At 47.8% G+C, this 19183-nt stretch overlaps 3 protein-coding genes across 5 annotated transcripts in view; 1 reads left to right on the forward strand and 2 right to left on the reverse strand.

The window, feature by feature from the left end:
- Nucleotides 1-5798, reverse strand: part of rnf122 (ring finger protein 122) — a 10928-nt gene extending 5130 nt beyond the window's left edge. The window contains exon 1 of one of the 2 annotated variants that reach the window (XM_007894232.2): nt 5674-5798. In XM_007894232.2, coding sequence (XP_007892423.1) covers nt 5674-5698 — 25 coding nt within the window. In that variant the 5' untranslated portion in view covers nt 5699-5798. Of the gene's footprint in view, nt 1-4857; nt 5355-5673 lie in introns of those variants that run through there. The other variant, XM_007894233.2, reaches the window with a different exon arrangement.
- Nucleotides 5799-6154: 356 nt separating this feature from the next.
- ncaph (non-SMC condensin I complex, subunit H) lies at nt 6155-14655 on the forward strand. Of its 2 annotated transcripts, none has more exons than XM_007907437.2 (17): nt 6155-6381; nt 6951-7038; nt 7489-7581; nt 7766-7892; nt 8210-8346; nt 8684-8873; nt 9385-9476; nt 9580-9785; nt 10480-10628; nt 11163-11269; nt 11493-11615; nt 11858-11965; nt 12106-12243; nt 12660-12764; nt 13362-13444; nt 13648-13723; nt 14260-14655. In XM_007907437.2, exons 1-17 carry the CDS (start codon nt 6161-6163, stop codon nt 14317-14319), a joined length of 2103 nt encoding a protein of 700 aa, XP_007905628.2. In that variant the 5' UTR covers nt 6155-6160; the 3' UTR covers nt 14320-14655. The 2 variants fall into 2 exon arrangements, with proteins under 2 accessions (XP_007905628.2, XP_042200380.1); XM_042344446.1 differs by having other exon boundaries at nt 11166-11269.
- A 1540-nt stretch (nt 14656-16195) lies between these two features.
- Nucleotides 16196-19026, reverse strand: tmem127 (transmembrane protein 127). Its single transcript, XM_007907439.2, has 3 exons — nt 18740-19026; nt 17749-17913; nt 16196-16918 (listed from the first exon to the last, which is right to left on the reverse strand). Exons 1-3 carry the CDS (start codon nt 18969-18971, stop codon nt 16611-16613), a joined length of 705 nt encoding a protein of 234 aa, XP_007905630.1. The 5' UTR covers nt 18972-19026; the 3' UTR covers nt 16196-16610.
- Nucleotides 19027-19183: the final 157 nt, after the last annotated feature.

Raw genomic sequence — 19183 nt, forward strand, 5'->3', positions numbered from 1 at the left:
GACTTGACTTGACTTGACGGCGCCTCTGCTGACCAGCGAGTGTTTGGTTCACAGGTGGCGATGACTACCTCCACCCCACAGTTCCAGGGGGACAAGATGGCCGAGCGCGCCTCTGCGTCTTCGGGCGCAAAGCGGCAAGCGGTGCAGAGCGCCGGGGCCGCCATGCTGCTGAGCGTGGCGGGGAACGACGACGAACGCGAGAGAAGAGAGCGGCGACGCTCCAGGCTGATCGATCTCCAGCTGAGCAACACCGAGAGCCCTCTGGTGTCGCCGGCGACGAGGTGGGATCCCCACTTGCCTCGTCCGTGGCAATAAAATAAGAATAAAGTCAAATAATAAAATGGTGCACTCCAAGTTCCGCCCGGCCCCGCCCGCCCCACCATCGGTAGCCGGACCTTCAGCCTCTTTGCCCCCACCTTTGGAACCCCATCCTGCAGTCTCTCTGCCTTCGCCCCCTTACTTGACTCCTTCAAGGCCCATCTGAAGATCTTTGACAGCACCTTAGGTCACTCTCCTACCCCTGCCCTCTCTCTACCCCTCCTGATCCCAACCTCTAGCTCGGAAACAAATCACTGACTGTCCAGCGCCTTGGGACGTCCTCCTGACGGGAAAGGCGCCGTGTAAATGTCTAAATGTCATTTGTGGTTGTTGTTGTAATGCGATGACTTTGGCATTGTTGGGATTGGGCTGATTAGTTTTCACCAATGTGACGACATCAGTCTGTTATTAGAAAAATGTGCAATGGGCACATATTGTGTCCTGAATCTTGCGTACAGTCTTGTTGCTGTGTTGTCCAGGAGGCTAACTGATCCTGACCTTGTGTTTGTGTGCGTGTGTGTTTGTTTCAGGAGCACACCACAATTCTGCAATGCCACTCTGTCAAATAACCAGATATCAGAGCATTACTCAACCTGTATCAAACTGTGCTCCGAAAATGTAAGTCAAGTGATATTTGTGCTCAGTTTTACAATTGGATGTTTCTCCAAGAAACTGTGTGTTACTGTTCCATTTTAAAAAAAAGATATTGTCTATTTGTAGTTCTTGGATCTAGAATATTAAAATGTTATTTGATTTGCTCCGACAGGAAGCTTTGCCTCTTTAATGCTTCCCATTTGAACACAAGAATTTGCTGGCGAAAAGAAGACCAAGGTCCATCTTGTTTGCCTTCCATTGTCCTGGCAGCCGCTTGACATGTTGTGTCTCAAACTATATACTGTGTATTATTACCTAACAGAAACCTATCTCATTTGCTTTTGAAAGCAAATCTAATTTGCATTTGTGTGCTATACTTTGTATTAAATCCTGTGAGGCACTTTTGAGACGTCCTCCCGACACGAAAGACGCTATACCGAATACAAGGATTATTAGTATTATTTTTTCTTGTAGAAAATCACCGCAAAGAATGCCTTTGGTCTTCACCTGATAGATTACATGGCCGACCTCCTCAAGGAGAGAGACTCTGAACTCATCAACTTCAAGGTTAGAGAGTCACAGTGTGCTGAAACGTGTTCAGTTCCTACTTATCTTCCTACTCTGGGCTCCTGTTTAATCCAAGACTCTGACTTCTGTTTTCTGTATAATGTAATGGAATAATTTGTTCCGGCTGATGGGGTATGGCCAGCCTTATTATATCCTATTATATTGTTGACTCATGGTTTGCAGATGGCAGCCGGCACGTTGGATGCCAGTGCTAAGATCTACGCTGTGCGAGTGGACGCCATTCACTCCGATGTGTTCAGAGTTCTCGGAGGCCTGGGTAAGAACCCAGAGACTGCAGATAAGGCTGAAGGTGAGCAACTGCAATTGGCTTTTTTTTAAATGGTAGAAAGAAACAGAAAATTTAAAAAGCAGAAATAGGGTAGCCTTCTCTTTACACTTGCTCATCCCACACTTGCTTCCAGTCTGCCCACAAAACACACAGTGACTACACTTTACAGTGGATCCTGTGAAGTGCTTTGAGACGTCTCAATGACGTGATAAGGTGCTATATCAAATGCAAGGTTTATTATTATTAAACTTATTCTGTTTAAACTCACTGTAATGTGATTTTTTTCTGTGCGATGTTTAAACCCAATGTGACATCCTGTGTCTGTGCGCAGAGAGCAGCCGGAACAAGCTCGATGCCGACGGGAACCCAAAAAATCCCCAGAAGCAGTGGAGAAAAAAACACTCATACAAAACCATTGAGCAAAATCTGAACAACATTACGTACAGTGCAGCGGACATAAAATGTGAGGTAAGTGTGTGCTTCGTCTCAATTTCCTCCTTTGGTGGATGGCATCTCATTACTGCTGTGTGGCTTCCTGGGTGCTTGGAGCTGGGTAACTCACCAGTGAACGTGAGGGGATGGCAAATCAGCCTGGTCCTGTCCATGTTGCCGACTGGGTTAACGGAAAGTGATTCAAAGCTTGACTGATCTCTCTTTAGGCATCTGTTCTAACATCAAGTATGATTTTTATTGATGTGGTGGATGGTAGTTGCTTCTAAAAAAGGGCAGTTTAAAAGTTTATCAGCTGATTTTAGGTTTAAGATGAGTCGATCTGTAGATCTAGTCCTATTTCTTGTGATTTGTAGAATGATCCCATGTTCCAAAAAGCGGCCTTCTCCTTTGACGAGGGAAGTACGATGGGGTGTTTCTGATGAACCTGCAGACGTATGGACACTGCTCCGAGTTACTGTTCGATTCCGACGTGAAACTCCTTCAGACCGGCCCTGCTCCACCGCCAGTGCCTCTAACATATGTGGAGATTTCAGGTCTCGCAGGTAGGTTTAACCCTGACTCTTCTGGTGTGATACAATGTTCACTCGGGCACTTTTGAGACGTCCTCCTGATGTAAAGGTGCGATATCACCCACAAAGTACACAGTCATTCCACTTTACAGTATATCCAATGAAGCGCATTGAGACATCTGAATGGCGTGAAAGGCGCTATAGCAAATGCAAGGATTATTATTATTATTAACACGCAAGACTTTGTTTTTAATCCCGTCTCTCGGTTAGTCGGTGAGAAACAGTTGTACTTCCAGCTTCTCTTGAAATGTATGTGAGAGGAAGAACAGGGAATGTATCTTCATGCTATGTGTGTGTTTGTGTATGCGCGTATGTGTGTAGTTAATAGTAATTATGCCAGTTTCTGACCATCCCCTTACAATCTGATCAAGTCCTACTTAATCCAAGTCGGACGCCTGGTTTACGCCTGGATGTGAAATTGCTCTATAAATGCAATGTGTTGTGTCTGTGTCTGACTGAGTGTCTGTTTAATGTCTGTCAGCCCTTCAGCAGTCTGTGGAAGGCAAGCGCATCTGTCCTTCGTTTGAAGACTTTCAGTTCACAAAGTGGGATAGTGAAGCTGAAGATCAGCAGGTAAACAACAACACATTACAGCGGCTGTATTTTGGCCTGACACCTCTGGTTAGTTAACTGTACATTTAAACTAACTGTGTGTATCTCATTGATGCTCTGCAGTTGGTCTCGTCAATAATGGACAGATTCAAGAAAAGCGAGCACTTGTTTGACATGGACGCGGAGCCGGAGTTTGGGGACCAGGATGATGCCCCCGAGGACGCGTTTGAGGGGACCTGTGCGACGATGATGGTGGAGGGGGAGACCAGGGGGGCACCACGTTTACAGAGCACAGGGAAGCCTGCAAGATTGATCGAGTGGGCGTCAGGTAAAGGTCTTCACTAAACTCCCACAGTACGTGCAGGCTGAGAACAGCAATGTGCAGCTGAAACTATGTACGAGGTGGAATTTAAGAGTTTGCTTGACAAAAGAAGGCCATCCAGTTTGCCTTCCACGATCCTGGCAGTCTCTTGCACATGTCATGTCCCAAACTATATACTGTATCTTGATATTATTTCTTAACAGAAATCTATTGCATTGAATTTCCCCCCTTCAATCGCAGGCCGTGTCCTCTAGATCAACTGTTCAGGAGAAGATAAAACATCTTATCATGGTCTACATTATCTGTTCAACTTTAGAATTTTAAAGCCTGCGATAATATCACCTCTCAACCTTCTTTTCTCTAGCATGAGTATATCAAGTTGACCTAATCGCTCCTCATAGTCAAGTCCTTCCATCCCCTCTATCGTTTTGGTTGCTCTCCTCTGTATCCTCTCAATCGCTGGACACAAAACCTTACCTCTGGCACTGTCGTTGTAACTACAACATGGCATTCCATGTGGCTGCAGTGAGTGACTTATCCTTGCTGCCTTTCAGCAAGATTGAAGTGTGAGCAAGAGGTGCTGAGCACTGGTACAGGTTTGGATACAGTTCTTGTTTATACCACGTTTCTGAATGCACTTCCCCTCAGTAACATTTTAGATCAGTGTTGCCTGATGAAAATGTTTTATGTGTGTCTTACAGCCAGGAAGTGGTGACTCTGGGAGCTGGTGATTTTGGGAGCTTGTGTCTGCAGCTGTCACAGCAGCCAGGGGAATACTCCTACTTCAGCCCGAGGATGATGAAGATGTGGGCAGGGCCAGAACACTGGCGGTTCCGAGCTCGCCACAAAGGTCAGTCCCATCACCTCGTGGTGAGAGTGCAGTGAGAGACACATCACAGGTTATCTGCGTGTCATCCTGGTGCAGTTGGTAACGCTCTCACCTCTGAGTCAGAAGGTTGTGGGTTCGATCCTATGGGGGCAAAGGCGGGTAATTGGAGTCGAGGTACAGATCAGTCATAGAATGGTGGAACAGGCTCGATGGGCTGAATGACCTCCTCCTGTTCCTATGTTCCTACATTCCACATTATTATTTTACATTTTTTTTTGAAGGGTTTATTACCCCCGGAAAAGCAATCCGCCAATTGACTAACAGCCAGTGATGCTCACTGCGAGGTAAACATAGCGTTACTTGCCTAAGGGTTCCATCTGCCAACCTCCCCTACCCCTGGCTGCTTGTCCTCCCACATTCTCATTGTATGGAAATCAAAATCCATCCCATTGTCTCTCCTATTTCTCCTCTGTTAGAAACCTCACCCCCTTTTTAACAGCAATCTTCTTCCCTTCCTCCGACCGCTCTCCAGCTTTGAAATATCCCAACCTTGGCCAAGCTCACGCTTCACTGAAACCCATTTTAAGGCATTCCATCCCTCCTCTCTCTGCAAACGCTTTCCTCTTCCCTTTGTGGGTGTCCTTCACACACACCCAGGTGTCACAACAGAAAATGCAGCTGGTAATCCCTTCCACGCCATGCACACACACACAGATGGCCTCGCTGCAGCTAACCCTACTTACTCCCGTCTATATTTTGAGTACATGCATCTCTCACCCGCAGACGGCCCTTTAATCAGATTTGGCGATCGATCATTCAAAACATATGGGCCCTGGGTGCCCTCCCAACATTGCTTTCGGTTGAAGGGCTCTCTCTGTCTCTCTGTCTGTCTGTCTGTGTGTCTGTCTGTGTGTGTGACTGCCAGGCTGGGAATGAGAGACAAAGCCCAGCCCCGGAGAAGGGCTCTGCGGGTCTGTCTCATTGTGTTCTCTCGAGGGTTCGGTTTTTTTTTCATTTACAGACACACAGTCAGACAGACAGACAGACAGACAGACCCACGCCCCTTGCAACAAAATAAACCGTGCACACACAGGCTTTCAGCCAGAGAGAACGCAGAGAGAGAGAGAGAGAAAGAGACAGTATCCGAAGAAAGAGAGATAAAATGCACCCGTTCGCTCACCGTTACACCACTGAAATGGGTGCATCAATAATCCCGGGGTTTGCTTTTTTTTTGAGCAGAGAATGTTAAGTCTCACAGCAATGGAGGCGTCTGGTTTCCTCCCTACATTCTCGGAGGCTGTGGTGGGGGCAGACAGGGCCGACCAGGGGGGGGGGGGGGGGTCCCGGGCTGGAGGCTCCTCGGTGTGTGGTGTGTGTGTGTGTGTGTGTGAGAGCTGCTCTCAGACCCCTCCAGTCACTCCCACCCCTCAGTCTGTGCGCTGACACTGACAGGGTTTCCCCAGGGATTCCCCTCCCTCAGCGCGTCACTAACCAGACCGACCAATCACCGCCCGGCCTCCCGCAGCCGGTGGCCAATCAGAACGGCCGCAGCGCTTCCGGTGTCTGCGCCACACAACAATAATAATAATAATATAAATCATCATCAAGACTTGACTTGACTTGACGGCGCCTCTGCTGACCAGCGAGTGTTTGGTTCACAGGTGGCGATGACTACCTCCACCCCACAGTTCCAGGGGGACAAGATGGCCGAGCGCGCCTCTGCGTCTTCGGGCGCAAAGCGGCAAGCGGTGCAGAGCGCCGGGGCCGCCATGCTGCTGAGCGTGGCGGGGAACGACGACGAACGCGAGAGAAGAGAGCGGCGACGCTCCAGGCTGATCGATCTCCAGCTGAGCAACACCGAGAGCCCTCTGGTGTCGCCGGCGACGAGGTGGGATCCCCACTTGCCTCGTCCGTGGCAATAAAATAAGAATAAAGTCAAATAATAAAATGGTGCACTCCAAGTTCCGCCCGGCCCCGCCCGCCCCACCATCGGTAGCCGGACCTTCAGCCTCTTTGCCCCCACCCTTTGGAACCCCATCCTGCAGTCTCTCTGCCTTCGCCCCCTTACTTGACTCCTTCAAGGCCCATCTGAAGATCTTTGACAGCACCTTAGGTCACTCTCCTACCCCTGCCCTCTCTCTACCCCTCCTGATCCCAACCTCTAGCTCGGAAACAAATCACTGACTGTCCAGCGCCTTGGGACGTCCTCCTGACGGGAAAGGCGCCGTGTAAATGTCTAAATGTCATTTGTGGTTGTTGATGTAATGCGATGACTTTGGCATTGTTGGGATTGGGCTGATTAGTTTTCACCAATGTGACGACATCAGTCTGTTATTAGAAAAATGTGCAATGGGCACATATTGTGTCCTGAATCTTGCCGTACAGTCTTGTTGCTGTGTTGTCCAGGAGGCTAACTGATCCTGACCTTGTGTTTGTGTGCGTGTGTGTTTGTTTCAGGAGCACACCACAATTCTGCAATGCCACTCTGTCAAATAACCAGATATCAGAGCATTACTCAACCTGTATCAAACTGTGCTCCGAAAATGTAAGTCAAGTGATATTTGTGCTCAGTTTTACAATTGGATGTTTCTCCAAGAAACTGTGTGTTACTGTTCCATTTTAAAAAAAAGATATTGTCTATTTGTAGTTCTTGGATCTAGAATATTAAAATGTTATTTGATTTGCTCCGACAGGAAGCTTTGCCTCTTTAATGCTTCCCATTTGAACACAAGAATTTGCTGGCGAAAAGAAGACCAAGGTCCATCTTGTTTGCCTTCCATTGTCCTGGCAGCCGCTTGACATGTTGTGTCTCAAACTATATACTGTGTATTATTACCTAACAGAAACCTATCTCATTTGCTTTTGAAAGCAAATCTAATTTGCATTTGTGTGCTATACTTTGTATTAAATCCTGTGAGGCACTTTTGAGACGTCCTCCCGACACGAAAGACGCTATACCGAATACAAGGATTATTAGTATTATTTTTTCTTGTAGAAAATCACCGCAAAGAATGCCTTTGGTCTTCACCTGATAGATTACATGGCCGACCTCCTCAAGGAGAGAGACTCTGAACTCATCAACTTCAAGGTTAGAGAGTCACAGTGTGCTGAAACGTGTTCAGTTCCTACTTACCTTCCTACTCTGGGCTCCCTGTTCAATCCGAGACTCTGACTTCTGTTTTCTGTATAATGTAAGGGAATAATTTGTTCTGGCTGATGGGGTATGGCCAGCCTTATTATATCCTATTATATTGTTGACTCATGGTTTGCAGATGGCAGCCGGCACGTTGGATGCCAGTGCTAAGATCTACGCTGTGCGAGTGGACGCCATTCACTCCGATGTGTTCAGAGTTCTCGGAGGCCTGGGTAAGAACCCAGAGACTGCAGATAAGGCTGAAGGTGAGCAACTGCAATTGGCTTTTTTTTAAATGGTAGAAAGAAACAGAAAATTTAAAAAGCATTGCTCAGAAATAGGGTAGCCTTCTCTTTACACTTGCTCATCCCACACTTGCTTCCAGTCTGCCCGCAAAACACACAGTGACTACACTTTACAGTGGATCCTGTGAAGTGCTTTGAGACGTCTCAATGACGTGATAAGGTGCTATATCAAATGCAAGGTTTATTATTATTAAACTTATTCTGTTTAAACTCACTGTAATGTGATTTTTTTCTGTGCGATGTTTAAACCCAATGTGACATCCTGTGTCTGTGCGCAGAGAGCAGCCGGAACAAGCTCGATGCCGACGGGAACCCAAAAAATCCCCAGAAGCAGTGGAGAAAAAAACACTCATACAAAACCATTGAGCAAAATCTGAACAACATTACGTACAGTGCAGCGGACATAAAATGTGAGGTAAGTGTGTGCTTCGTCTCAATTTCCTCCTTTGGTGGATGGCATCTTATTACTGCTGTGTGGCTTCCTGGGTGCTTGGAGCTGGGTAACTCACCAGTGAACGTGAGGGGATGGCAAATCAGCCTGGTCCTGTCCATGTTGCCGACTGGGTTAACGGAAAGTGATTCAAAGCTTGACTGATCTCTCTTTAGGCATCTCTTCTAACATCAAGTATGATTTTATTGATGTGGTGGATGGTAGTTGCTTCTAAAAAAGGGCAGTTTAAAAGTTTATCAGCTGATTTTAGGTTTAAAATGAGTCGATCTGTAGATTTAGTCCTATTTCTTGTGATTTGTAGAATGATCCCATGTTCCAAAAAGCGGCCTTCTCCTTTGACGAGGGCAGTACGATGGGGGTGTTTCTGATGAACCTGCAGACGTATGGACACTGCTCCGAGTTACTGTTCGATTCCGACGTGAAACTCCTTCAGACCGGCCCTGCTCCACCGCCAGTGCCTCTAACATATGTGGAGATTTCAGGTCTCGCAGGTAGGTTTAACCCTGACTCTTCTGGTGTGATACAATGTTCACTCGGGCACTTTTGAGACGTCCTCCTGATGTAAAGGTGCGATATCACCCACAAAGTACACAGTCATTCCACTTTACAGTATATCCAATGAAGCGCATTGAGACATCTGAATGGCGTGAAAGGCGCTATAGCAAATGCAAGGATTATTATTATTATTAACACGCAAGACTTTTGTTTTTAATCCCGTCCCTCGGTTAGTCGGTGAGAAACAGTTGTGCTTCCAGCTTCTCTTGAAATGTATGTGAGAGGAAGAACAGGGAATGTATCTTCATGCTATGTGTGTGTTTGTGTATGCGCGTATGTGTGTAGTTAATAGTAAGTTATGCCAGTTTCTGACCATCCCCTTACAATCTGATCAAGTCCTACTTAATCCAAGTCGGACGCCTGGTTTACGCCTGGATGTGAAATGTGCTCTATAAATGCAATGTGTTGTGTCTGTGTCTGACTGAGTGTCTGTTTAATGTCTGTCAGCCCTTCAGCAGTCTGTGGAAGGCAAGCGCATCTGTCCTTCGTTTGAAGACTTTCAGTTCACAAAGTGGGATAGTGAAGCTGAAGATCAGCAGGTAAACAACAACACATTACAGCGGCTGTATTTTGGCCTGACACCTCTGGTTAGTTAACTGTACATTTAAACTTAACTGTGTGTATCTCATTGATGCTCTGCAGTTGGTCTCGTCAATAATGGACAGATTCAAGAAAAGCGAGCACTTGTTTGACATGGACGCGGAGCCGGAGTTTGGGGACCAGGATGATGCCCCCGAGGACGCGTTTGACGGGGACCTGTGCGACGATGATGGTGGAGGGGGAGACCAGGGGGGCACCACGTTTACAGAGCACAGGGAAGCCTGCAAGATTGATCGAGTGGGCGTCAGGTAAAGGTCTTCACTAAACTTCACAGTACGTGCAGGCTGAGAACAGCAATGTGCGGCTGAAACTATGTACGAGGTGGAATTTAAGAGTTTGCTCGACAAAAGAAGGCCATCCAGTTTGCCTTCCACGATCCTGGCAGTCTCTTGCACATGTCATGTCCCAAACTATATACTGTATCTTGATATTATTTCTTAACAGAAATCTATTGCATTGAATTTCCCCCCTTCAATCGCAGGCCGTGTCCTCTAGATCAACTGTTCAGGAGAAGATAAAACATCTTATCATGGTCTACATTATCTGTTCAACTTTAGAATTTTAAAGCCTGCGATAATATCACCTCTCAACCTTCTTTTCTCTAGCATGAGTATATCAAGTTGACCTAATCGCTCCTCATAGTCAAGTCCTCCATCCCCTCTATCGTTTTGGTTGCTCTCCTCTGTATCCTCTCAATCGCTGGACACAAAACCTTACCTCTGGCACTGTCGTTGTAACTACAACATGGCATTCCATGTGGCTGCAGTGAGTGACTTATCCTTGCTGCCTTTCAGCAAAGATTGAAGTGTGAGCAAGAGGTGCTGAGCACTGGTACAGGTTTGGATACAGTTCTTGTTTATACCACGTTTCTGAATGCACTTCCCCTCAGTAACATTTTAGATCAGTGTTGCCTGATGAAAATGTTTTATGTGTGTCTTACAGCCAGGAAGTGGTGACTCTGGGAGCTGGTGATTTTGGGAGCTTGTGTCTGCAGCTGTCACAGCAGCCAGGGGAATACTCCTACTTCAGCCCGAGGATGATGAAGATGTGGGCAGGGCCAGAACACTGGCGGTTCCGAGCTCGCCACAAAGGTCAGTCCCATCACCTCGTGGTGAGAGTGCAGTGAGAGACACATCACAGGTTATCTGCGTGTCATCCTGGTGCAGTTGGTAACGCTCTCACCTCTGAGTCAGAAGGTTGTGGGTTGGATCCCCCACGTTGGGACTTGGAATCAAACAGTCCAGCGCTGGGGGAGAGGCTGCATTGTCCTTTGGATGAGACGTTAAACTGAGTTCTCCATCTGCCTGTTCAGGTGGATGTTAAAGATCCCGCGGCACTATTCGAAAAGAGAAGGGAGCTTCTCTCTCTCCCCCAATGTTCTGGTCGACAATCCCCTAAAATAAAATTGGTTGCTCACTCCAAGGCTGTTTGGGAAACGCTGCTGTGCATAAACAAAATACACAGTCACTACACTTTACTGTAAATTCAGTGAAGCACTTGGAGACATCTCAACAATGTGATAATATCAAATGCAAGGGTTATTGTTATTATGTACAAATTAACACAATGTTGTAAAGCATTCTCAGTAACAGTCTCTCTTTCCCCTCCCTCCTCCCGTGCTCCAGCAGACGTTGTTACTGTCGGTGAGACCAGGAAAAAAACAGCCAAGAAAAGCTTTGAAATTGATCTTAACGAGGAAATAGTCTTCGAGACTTATTTCAGAAAGACCAAGGTTCGTACATCACAATATTCAGCAAGTGACAATCAAACTGGTGGGTGACGGGTGCGTCAGTGTTCATGTGTGGTTGGGACTATTTCTGAATGGGGCTGATATGGTCTGTGTCCAATTCCCTGACTGTCCAGCGCCTTGGAATGTCCTCCTGACGTGAAAGGCGCTGTGTAAATGTAATGTGTTGTTGTGGTGGTGATGTTTAGGGTGTGACTGTCTCCTCCAGGCTTCCACAATCATCTCGCACGCTGCTCTGGGCAAACACAGTAAAAAGCTGACCACGCTGCCAGCAGATTTCCACTACAATCCAGACCACCTCATCCGCTTGTCTCTCAAACCTTCCATCACGGTAATCAAACGCGTGTTGACATTGGCTGTCTGTTTCCCCAGTAATTCAATCCGTGACTGTTTGTGGGAGGGGCAATTATCTGCCGCGTTTCGTCCACAAAATACACAGTGACTACACTTTACAGTATATCCTGTGAAGCGCTTTGAGATGTCTCAAAGATGATATCGAATGCAAGGATTATTACTATTTGTCACTGCGATGAACGGATTCTCACCAGTGTTTATCTGATGGCCTGTCTGCAGCTGAAGTGGACGGTGCCTGAGAGCGTCTCCTCAGAGCAGGACGAGGGAATCGGGGAATACGATTATAACAACGCCAACGACACCTCCAACTTCTGCCCCGGAGTTCAGGTGGGTGACTGAGGTCTCAACAGGAGCTCATCTCCCCTGTTGTTAACCCTTCCTCCCTCCCTCCCTCCCTCCCAGTGCCAGGTCTGTAGCTGTAGTTTCTCCTCACAGCAGACAGTGACCTCTCCCCCTGTTCCCCGCAGATTGACAGTGATGATGAACAGGATGGGTTTGTAGCTGACGCAGGGCTGGAGCAAGGAGAGTGCGGCATCGAGCCCGGCAGCAACCAACTGAACATCACCACGTACAGAGGAGAAAACCTGGTGGCAGAGCCTCACAGAGTAAGTGGGTTAGAGACATCTCTATAACTGCAGTCAGACGGGCCTGCTCCTCTGCTGGAGCTCGAGGGACCTATGTTCAGGCTTTCTCCAGCGATCACAATCGAGACATCTGTGCTAACACCTCGGAACATTTATATTTCACGATGGGGGGGACGTCTCAAAGCACTTAAACTCTCTGGTTTGTCTGTCTGTCTGGAAACTCATTCACTCTGCCACTCACTCAAGCTCTGCTGATTGGCTGAAATGCAAAGACGTACGTCTATATTTAGATATAATGCTTAATATAATCCTTGCATTTGATATAGAATTAATCACACCATTGAATAGTGTGGATTATAATAATAATAATCCTTGTATTTGATATAGCGCCTTTTCACAGGATTGAGTGACTATAATCCCAACTCTGAATCTTACAGGTCAATAAAATCCTACTGAATTATGAAAAAACTGCCAAAAAGGTGGATGTGAAGCGGCTGAAACAGAACATGTGGCAGCTGCTGACAGAAGTGCCAGAGAGAGAGGTGAGGTGGCACAATCTGAAAATAATAATAATCCTTGTATTTGATACAGCGCCTTATCACGTCTCAAAGCGCCTCTCATTGTAAAGTGTAGTGACCGTGTATTTTATGGGTAAAGCACGGCAGCCAATTGGGCACAGCAGTGCCCCACAAACAGTCGTGGTTTGAGTGACCAGTTGGAAGGAGTCTCACAGTGCGATCCCGTCTCTGAGAGGAGAGCAGCAATCCCCACCTCACCGTGTGAGCTGCTCTGCTGTGACTCCAGTCCCTCTCCTACTGAGGTCCCATTCAAAGCATTGACTTGTCTTGTCCGGCTTGCTCCACCTCCCCCACCCTGCCCATCCCTCTGGGACCCCAACCCACAGTCTCTTCACCTCTCCCCCTCCCTTGCCTCCTTCATAAACCCTCTCAAGACCCTCCTCTTTGTCCGCCCCTTCGGTCATCTTTCTACCCGCACCCTCCACCCCTCCTGATCCCAACCACCAGCTCCGGTGCGGATCCCTGACTCTCCAGCGCCTTGGGACGCCCTCCTGACCTGAAAGGCGCCATGTAATTGATATTTGTTGTCATACAAATGTAATTTTGTTGTTGTTGTAACAGAACGGCATCACTGAGGAGATTCTGGTGGACGCTGTGAAAGGAGAACAAAGCTTTACAGCCATCACCAAGCGTCTGTTTGAAAGGTAAACCCTTGAGTTATTAACTCGCCTCATTTCAGCTCCATCAGCAATTATACTTGCTTTGTTAAAGAACTGTTTTACTATGAAAACTCCACACACACATGGGTGGTGGAAGCCGTGTGTGGGAGAGGGCTTCCACACTGAGTAACACCGGGGCACTGGGCTGTGTTGCTGCTTCTCTGATGAGATCTCTCCTCTGGCTGCAGGTTACCTAACTCAATGGCAAAGAATCTCTCCATTCCCTTGGCCTTCGCTTGTTTGCTCCACTTAGCCAACGAGAAGGTAAGCAACTCTCAGGCTTTAATTATGATACTAATCCTCATATTTGATATAGCGCCTTATCACATCGTTGAGACGTCTCAAAAGTGCTTCACAGGATATACCATAAAGTGGATTCACTGTGTATTTTGTGGCTGAAACGGGGCAGCCAATTACACACAGCAGTGTCCAACAAACAGTCGTGGGTTGAGTGACCACATTATTATTTTTTGGAGGGATTATTACCCCGGAAAGTGATCAGCCAATCAACTAACAACCAGGTTCCTACTTACTGCTCGGTAAACAGGGGCATGTGGAGTAAGTAAGGAAGTTTGCCTGAGGTTTCGTCCCGCCTGGGAATGATTTCAACTTGAAGAAAAATTTGGGGTTTAGTAATCTACTTCTGTCTCTTGTGCCAAACAGAAGAGAGTCAATGTCAGCGACTGAGTCAATCTAGAGCAGGAAGGCTGTTCTGTGTTGAGGCTGTTCTGACTGGGGTGGGGGGTGTACACGTGCATCTAGAAAAGACGTTTAAACTATTTCATTGTTTTTTTCCCCAGAATCTGGAGATCCTAGGACAGGAAGACTTGTCTGATGTCCTCATAAAACAAGGGATCTGATCTTGTCCGGGTCCCATCCTGGTCACCTTTACACAAGCAGGCTTCAGCTGTGATGAAGTCTAGAACTGTCCGCCTTTTCTCTGCATTTCCTCTCGTCTCCAGATGATGATCATCTACAGGACTGTCAGTTCTCTACACATCATTCCCTACCTACTGAAGACAAGCAGATCTCCTGGGCCTGTCAGTCAGGCGGCCTGAGCCAGTCCACCACCTCAATGTGGAGTGTGTTTGGGACATTGAAGCTTCTCCTTGTAAATAACTGATCTCATGTGCAATTATGTAGTTAGAATTTTGTTGGTATTTTACTTTCTAATAAACTTTATATAAAATCTCTCATCTGGCAGCTTACTGGGCTGTTAGTTAATCGTTCCCAGCTAACTGAAGTTGTCTTCCATTACATCTGGATTCAGAGCACATGCACGGGGATGATATCATGGGGATGATATACTGAGGCTACCCTGCATAGGTTAGCTTGGAAGTTCTTTGGGATGTGAACAGAGTAATGGTTTGACAACGCTAAGCTTATGGCCAGGAATGAGCACCTTTCACAGTGCTCGTGCGTGACGACATATGGCATTAAATCACAACAATTAAGCTCTTGTCCATCGGCTTTCGAATTGAAGGAGAAACAACAGTCCATTGATTTCCCACTCTGAGGTTTAATTAGACACTGAGCAGGAAACTCCCCAACAGTGAATCTTTAGACCAGCAAACCATCAGCAGACAGACAGACTGATCGAGCAGTTTCTGTCTCGGTTTTTGGCAACTCACAGTGTGCACATTGGTGATGATCGTTCAGAGTCCCTCCCTCTGAGCAATCGCGTTGCTTTCTCCTGAGGGAATCGTGGTTCTGTGTGTGTGGCTGATGCACTGGTCTGAACAGTGAACACTGCACTGGCAAATAGCTGTCTGCAAATTCACAGTTAGTCTCACCAAGACTCGCAGTTGAATGACCATTGAGGTTCTGACCCAAATGGTGGATTTTGTTTGCAAATATCCTGCCTTCCTCTGAATGTCCACATTCAGTAGCTGGGCCAGACTCACAGCTACTTTCAAGGGACTGCTCTCACAATCCAGGATAACACATGACCCAGAAAGTGTCTGGCTCAATAGTCAACCCACCATCAGATTTCTATTGTAAAAAGACCCCGAATAACAAGCTTTGATGTATTGCTATCAGTTGATGTCAGCATTTTGTCTTGATCTTTACTAACAATGGACCAATAATCCGAATGGGCTGAGCACAGAGATCATTACAACATTTCACAAAAACAGGTCCCAATTCACCAGTGAGACACACAAGTCAAGACGACAATCCTTCTCGTTTCTCAACGATTACAATACTAAAATACACATACGTGCCTCTGCTCTTTCTTACCCCCTCCCCCCAATAAACAGGTCCCTTTCACTTACACACAGTAGTTTAAGCCCATGTGAAGGGGCAATATATAAATGCAAGTTGCTGGAGTTAGCAGGATGGTTCCAATTTTACTCAATCTCCGCTGAACGACTGAAAATCTTCACACCAGTGTATGAGTGACGCATCCCAACCCCTCAGGCTTGTGTGACCTACAGCTGTCCTGCAATTCACTTGACGGCAAAGGTCCACATCATCACCCTATGAAAGGGATTAATCTTCTTGAAAGTGACTTAAAATATAATTGAAACATTACAGTAAACCTCACACAAGTTGTATCAGTTGGGATCATACACTGAATATGACTAATGCAAAGTATGAGTTATGTCAAACCTATAAGTAATAGGAAATTCAAAGGGACTTGGGGCAGATGTAAGACAGGCGGTTATACGATTGATACAGATCAGACTTATGCGAGTTTTACTGCACCAAGAAGGAAGGAATAATCGTGAAGTTTAATCACAGCGGAACTTTCTGGTTTATTTATAATATCATGAAATAAGAGACGTGTTTATTTTCTAAAATAAAAAAGTTTACAAAAAATGTTACTTCCTTTTTTTTACACAGTCGTCGAAACCCAGTTTGAAGCCAGTTTGCAGGTCGGAAAAATGTAAATCTCGTCAGAAAGTTATGTGCAAGAACAGGGATCATTTGTTAGGTTCAGGAGAGAAGACAACATTTCCTTTGCGAGGTGGAGATGGGCAGCACATAGTCAGTGCGGAACGTAGGAGTCGGCTTTGAGGGTGAGGAAAGGTTGGCGGAAAGTGTGATCGACAGGAAACTCACAACCGTATGAAAAGAAGGCTGAGTGAAGCGTGACAGACTGGAGATACGCAGGGGAATGAATGACACACATACACACACGTCCTAGCGTTCACGGTGTATAAGCGGGTGGAGGTTGGAACTGGTTGACAATCTCGTACTCTACTGGATATGGTTCGTTCTCCTCCATCTCTGACAGCAGCTCCAGCGCCTGCTCCTCCTCCTCGGTGGGATAGTGACGCAGCAAGTTGGCCGCTGTGGCCAGAATGGAGGCTCCTCCGGCTCCAGCCACCAGGTAGAAGCTGACGGCAAAGGTCACGTACACCAGGGAACCGTGGTACTTCTTGTGCTGTTGTTGGAGGGCCAGGATCAGCTCTGAGGCCCAGTAGCAGAAGCCAATCACTGTGGCACACTGCAGGACTGCAAGAGGGAAAGCCGGTGAGCGAGGTAAAGCCACCGCGGTTACACTGCACAGCACACTGGCTATTTCTTTCTCGGTCTGATGCTCACGTCTTGGCGTTGGTGTAAATAAGTCTCATCTATCCAGGATAATAATACTACCACTAATAATCCTTGCATTTGACATAGTGCCTTATCACGTCTTCGAGACGTCTCAAAGCGCTTCACAGAATATACTGTTAAGCGTAATGATTGTGTGTTTTTGTGGGCGATACGCAGCTGCCAACCGTGCACAGCAGCGTCCCACAAACAGCTGTGGATTGAGTGACCACATTATTGTTTTTTTTGGAAGGGATTACTACCCCTGGAAAGCGATCCGCCAATCGACTAACAACCAGGTTACTACTTACTGCTAGTAAACAGAGGCATTTGTGTGGAGTAAGGAAACTTAAAGGTTGGAAACAGACAGCTTGGGAACAGACAGTTCAGCTAACCCAAGGGGTAGTTCTTGTTTAGCCTTGAGAAGCCTTAAGGGTGAGGATGTGGTGGTCACCATTTACAATTCATCATTTCCTGCTTACTAAACGTACACACCGTCTCCTGATCCATAAGCAGCAAAGCCTATTAACTAGAATCCAATCTGAGAAGGAAGTTGGTGCTAAATACTTCTCCAGCAATTAAATGACACAGGAAAGCAGGCATAATACGTCATCATAATATGTTCCAAGTTACGCAATGTAACAGGCAAAAGAAACCACACCCAACTGCAAACAAACTTCAACAACAAGTTGCATTTATATTGTACTTTTCATGTCGGGTGGATGTCCGTCACTGACTTCCATGTTACTCACCGGTCAGAATGTGTGCAAACGCGTATCTGCGCGTGATTTTCAACGCTGGGTGTTTGGGTCCAAAAACGTCAAGCAGGAATGCAGAGAGACTGCAGATGATACCCAGGAAGCAGAAGGCAGCGATGACCCGCAGCAGGAGAATGGTCTGAGGGTTCATACAGTAATCTGGGAAGGAGTGAGCAAAATTAAACCTCTGTACACGTCAGACAGCAACTCGGCACAACCCTGTCAGATGATGCATTAAAACCAACATCCTGTCCTGTTCAGGATCATATCACTCTACGTACGGACTTGTGACCCTCTTTGCCGACTTTATAATAATAAGGATTCAAACTAGCGCAGCCGATAGTGAAACGCTTCGACACGAGGCACCATAGAAATGTGGGTTCTTTCTGTAACTCATTTCAAATTTAGACCCTCTCCTGACGTTCAGCAGCGAGCGGCAGTGAGGGCGGATGGCCTGTCCTCGGACACACGTCCTCAGACGAGACACAGCAATAACATGTGTTTACACAGCGCCCTTCAACCGGGACAGCGTCCCCGAGCGCCGGACAGTGACGGGAGCACCACGGTGGGGGCGGAGGGGCCAGTGGGGGCAGTGGGGGCGGTGGGGGCAGTGGGAGTGGTGGGGGCAGTGGGGACGGTGGGGACGGTGAGGGCCGTAACACGGTGGAAGAGGAAAGTCTTCAGTCGTGATCCGAGAGGAGGAGGCGGTGGGGGGGGAGTGGGGGGGGGAGGGGGGGGAGAGGCAGAGCGGCTGAGGGTGGACCCTCCTTTTGGACCGCGTCCTGGCATGTGACCCCGCACCTGATCACGGCGTCCGGACGTCTCAGAGCGCTTCACGGGATACGCTGTAAAGTGTAGTGACTGTGCGTTGCGTAGGCGAAAGGCGACAGACAGCGCCGCCCCCACCAACAGACAATATAACTACGGGATTGTAACATTACTGACCGCCCCTCCGCCCCCCGGTGTCTCCCCCTCTCTCTCTCACCCTCCAGCAGGGCCTCGCTGACCGGCCCCAACACGTCAGACACCCCGAGCTCCTGACGCGGGCAGACGCCGCCGTGGAGTCGCAGCCACGCGGGCTCCGCCAGGGCCGTGCACAGCGCCGTGATGGACAGGGCCCCGGGCAGCGCCGAGGCCAGGCTCCGCTCCGTCTGCTTAGGCCGAGCGCCGCCGCCCCCGCGCCGCCTCCGGCCTCCCGGCCCCGCGGGTCCGTACATGATGGGTCGGCGCCGCTCCGAGTCGCTGCTGCTCCAACGGCCGCAGCCGACGCATCTGACGTCAACGGTTTCCCTCGCGCGCAGCGGGGGCCGAACTGACTGGCGGCAGCGGTGTCCAATCAGCGGCCGCTCCGAAGAGGTCCTCCAGCCAATCGACGACATGGTGTGTGGTGGTGGGAGGGGTAGGCGGGACCGCGCGGAGACTTGATGGA

This window comes from Callorhinchus milii, unplaced genomic scaffold (genome assembly GCF_018977255.1).
Source record: "Callorhinchus milii isolate IMCB2004 unplaced genomic scaffold, IMCB_Cmil_1.0 Scaffold28, whole genome shotgun sequence".
Classification (NCBI taxonomy): Eukaryota; Metazoa; Chordata; class Chondrichthyes; order Chimaeriformes; family Callorhinchidae; genus Callorhinchus; species Callorhinchus milii.

Coding starts and splice junctions, on each gene's coding strand:
- ncaph (XM_007907437.2), top strand. CDS start 6,161: ATGACTACCTCCACCCCACAGTTCCAGGGGGACAAGATGGCCGAGCGC. Junction 11,966..12,105: donor ACTTCTGCCCCGGAGTTCAG/GTGGGTGACTGA, acceptor TGTTCCCCGCAG/ATTGACAGTGATGATGAACA. Junction 13,445..13,647: donor ACCAAGCGTCTGTTTGAAAG/GTAAACCCTTGA, acceptor CTCTGGCTGCAG/GTTACCTAACTCAATGGCAA.
- tmem127 (XM_007907439.2), bottom strand. CDS start 18,971: ATGTACGGACCCGCGGGGCCGGGAGGCCGGAGGCGGCGCGGGGGCGGC. Junction 17,914..18,739: donor CAGCGAGGCCCTGCTGGAGG/GTGAGAGAGAGA, acceptor ACTCCTTCCCAG/ATTACTGTATGAACCCTCAG. Junction 16,919..17,748: donor GTTTGCACACATTCTGACCG/GTGAGTAACATG, acceptor TCCCTCTTGCAG/TCCTGCAGTGTGCCACAGTG.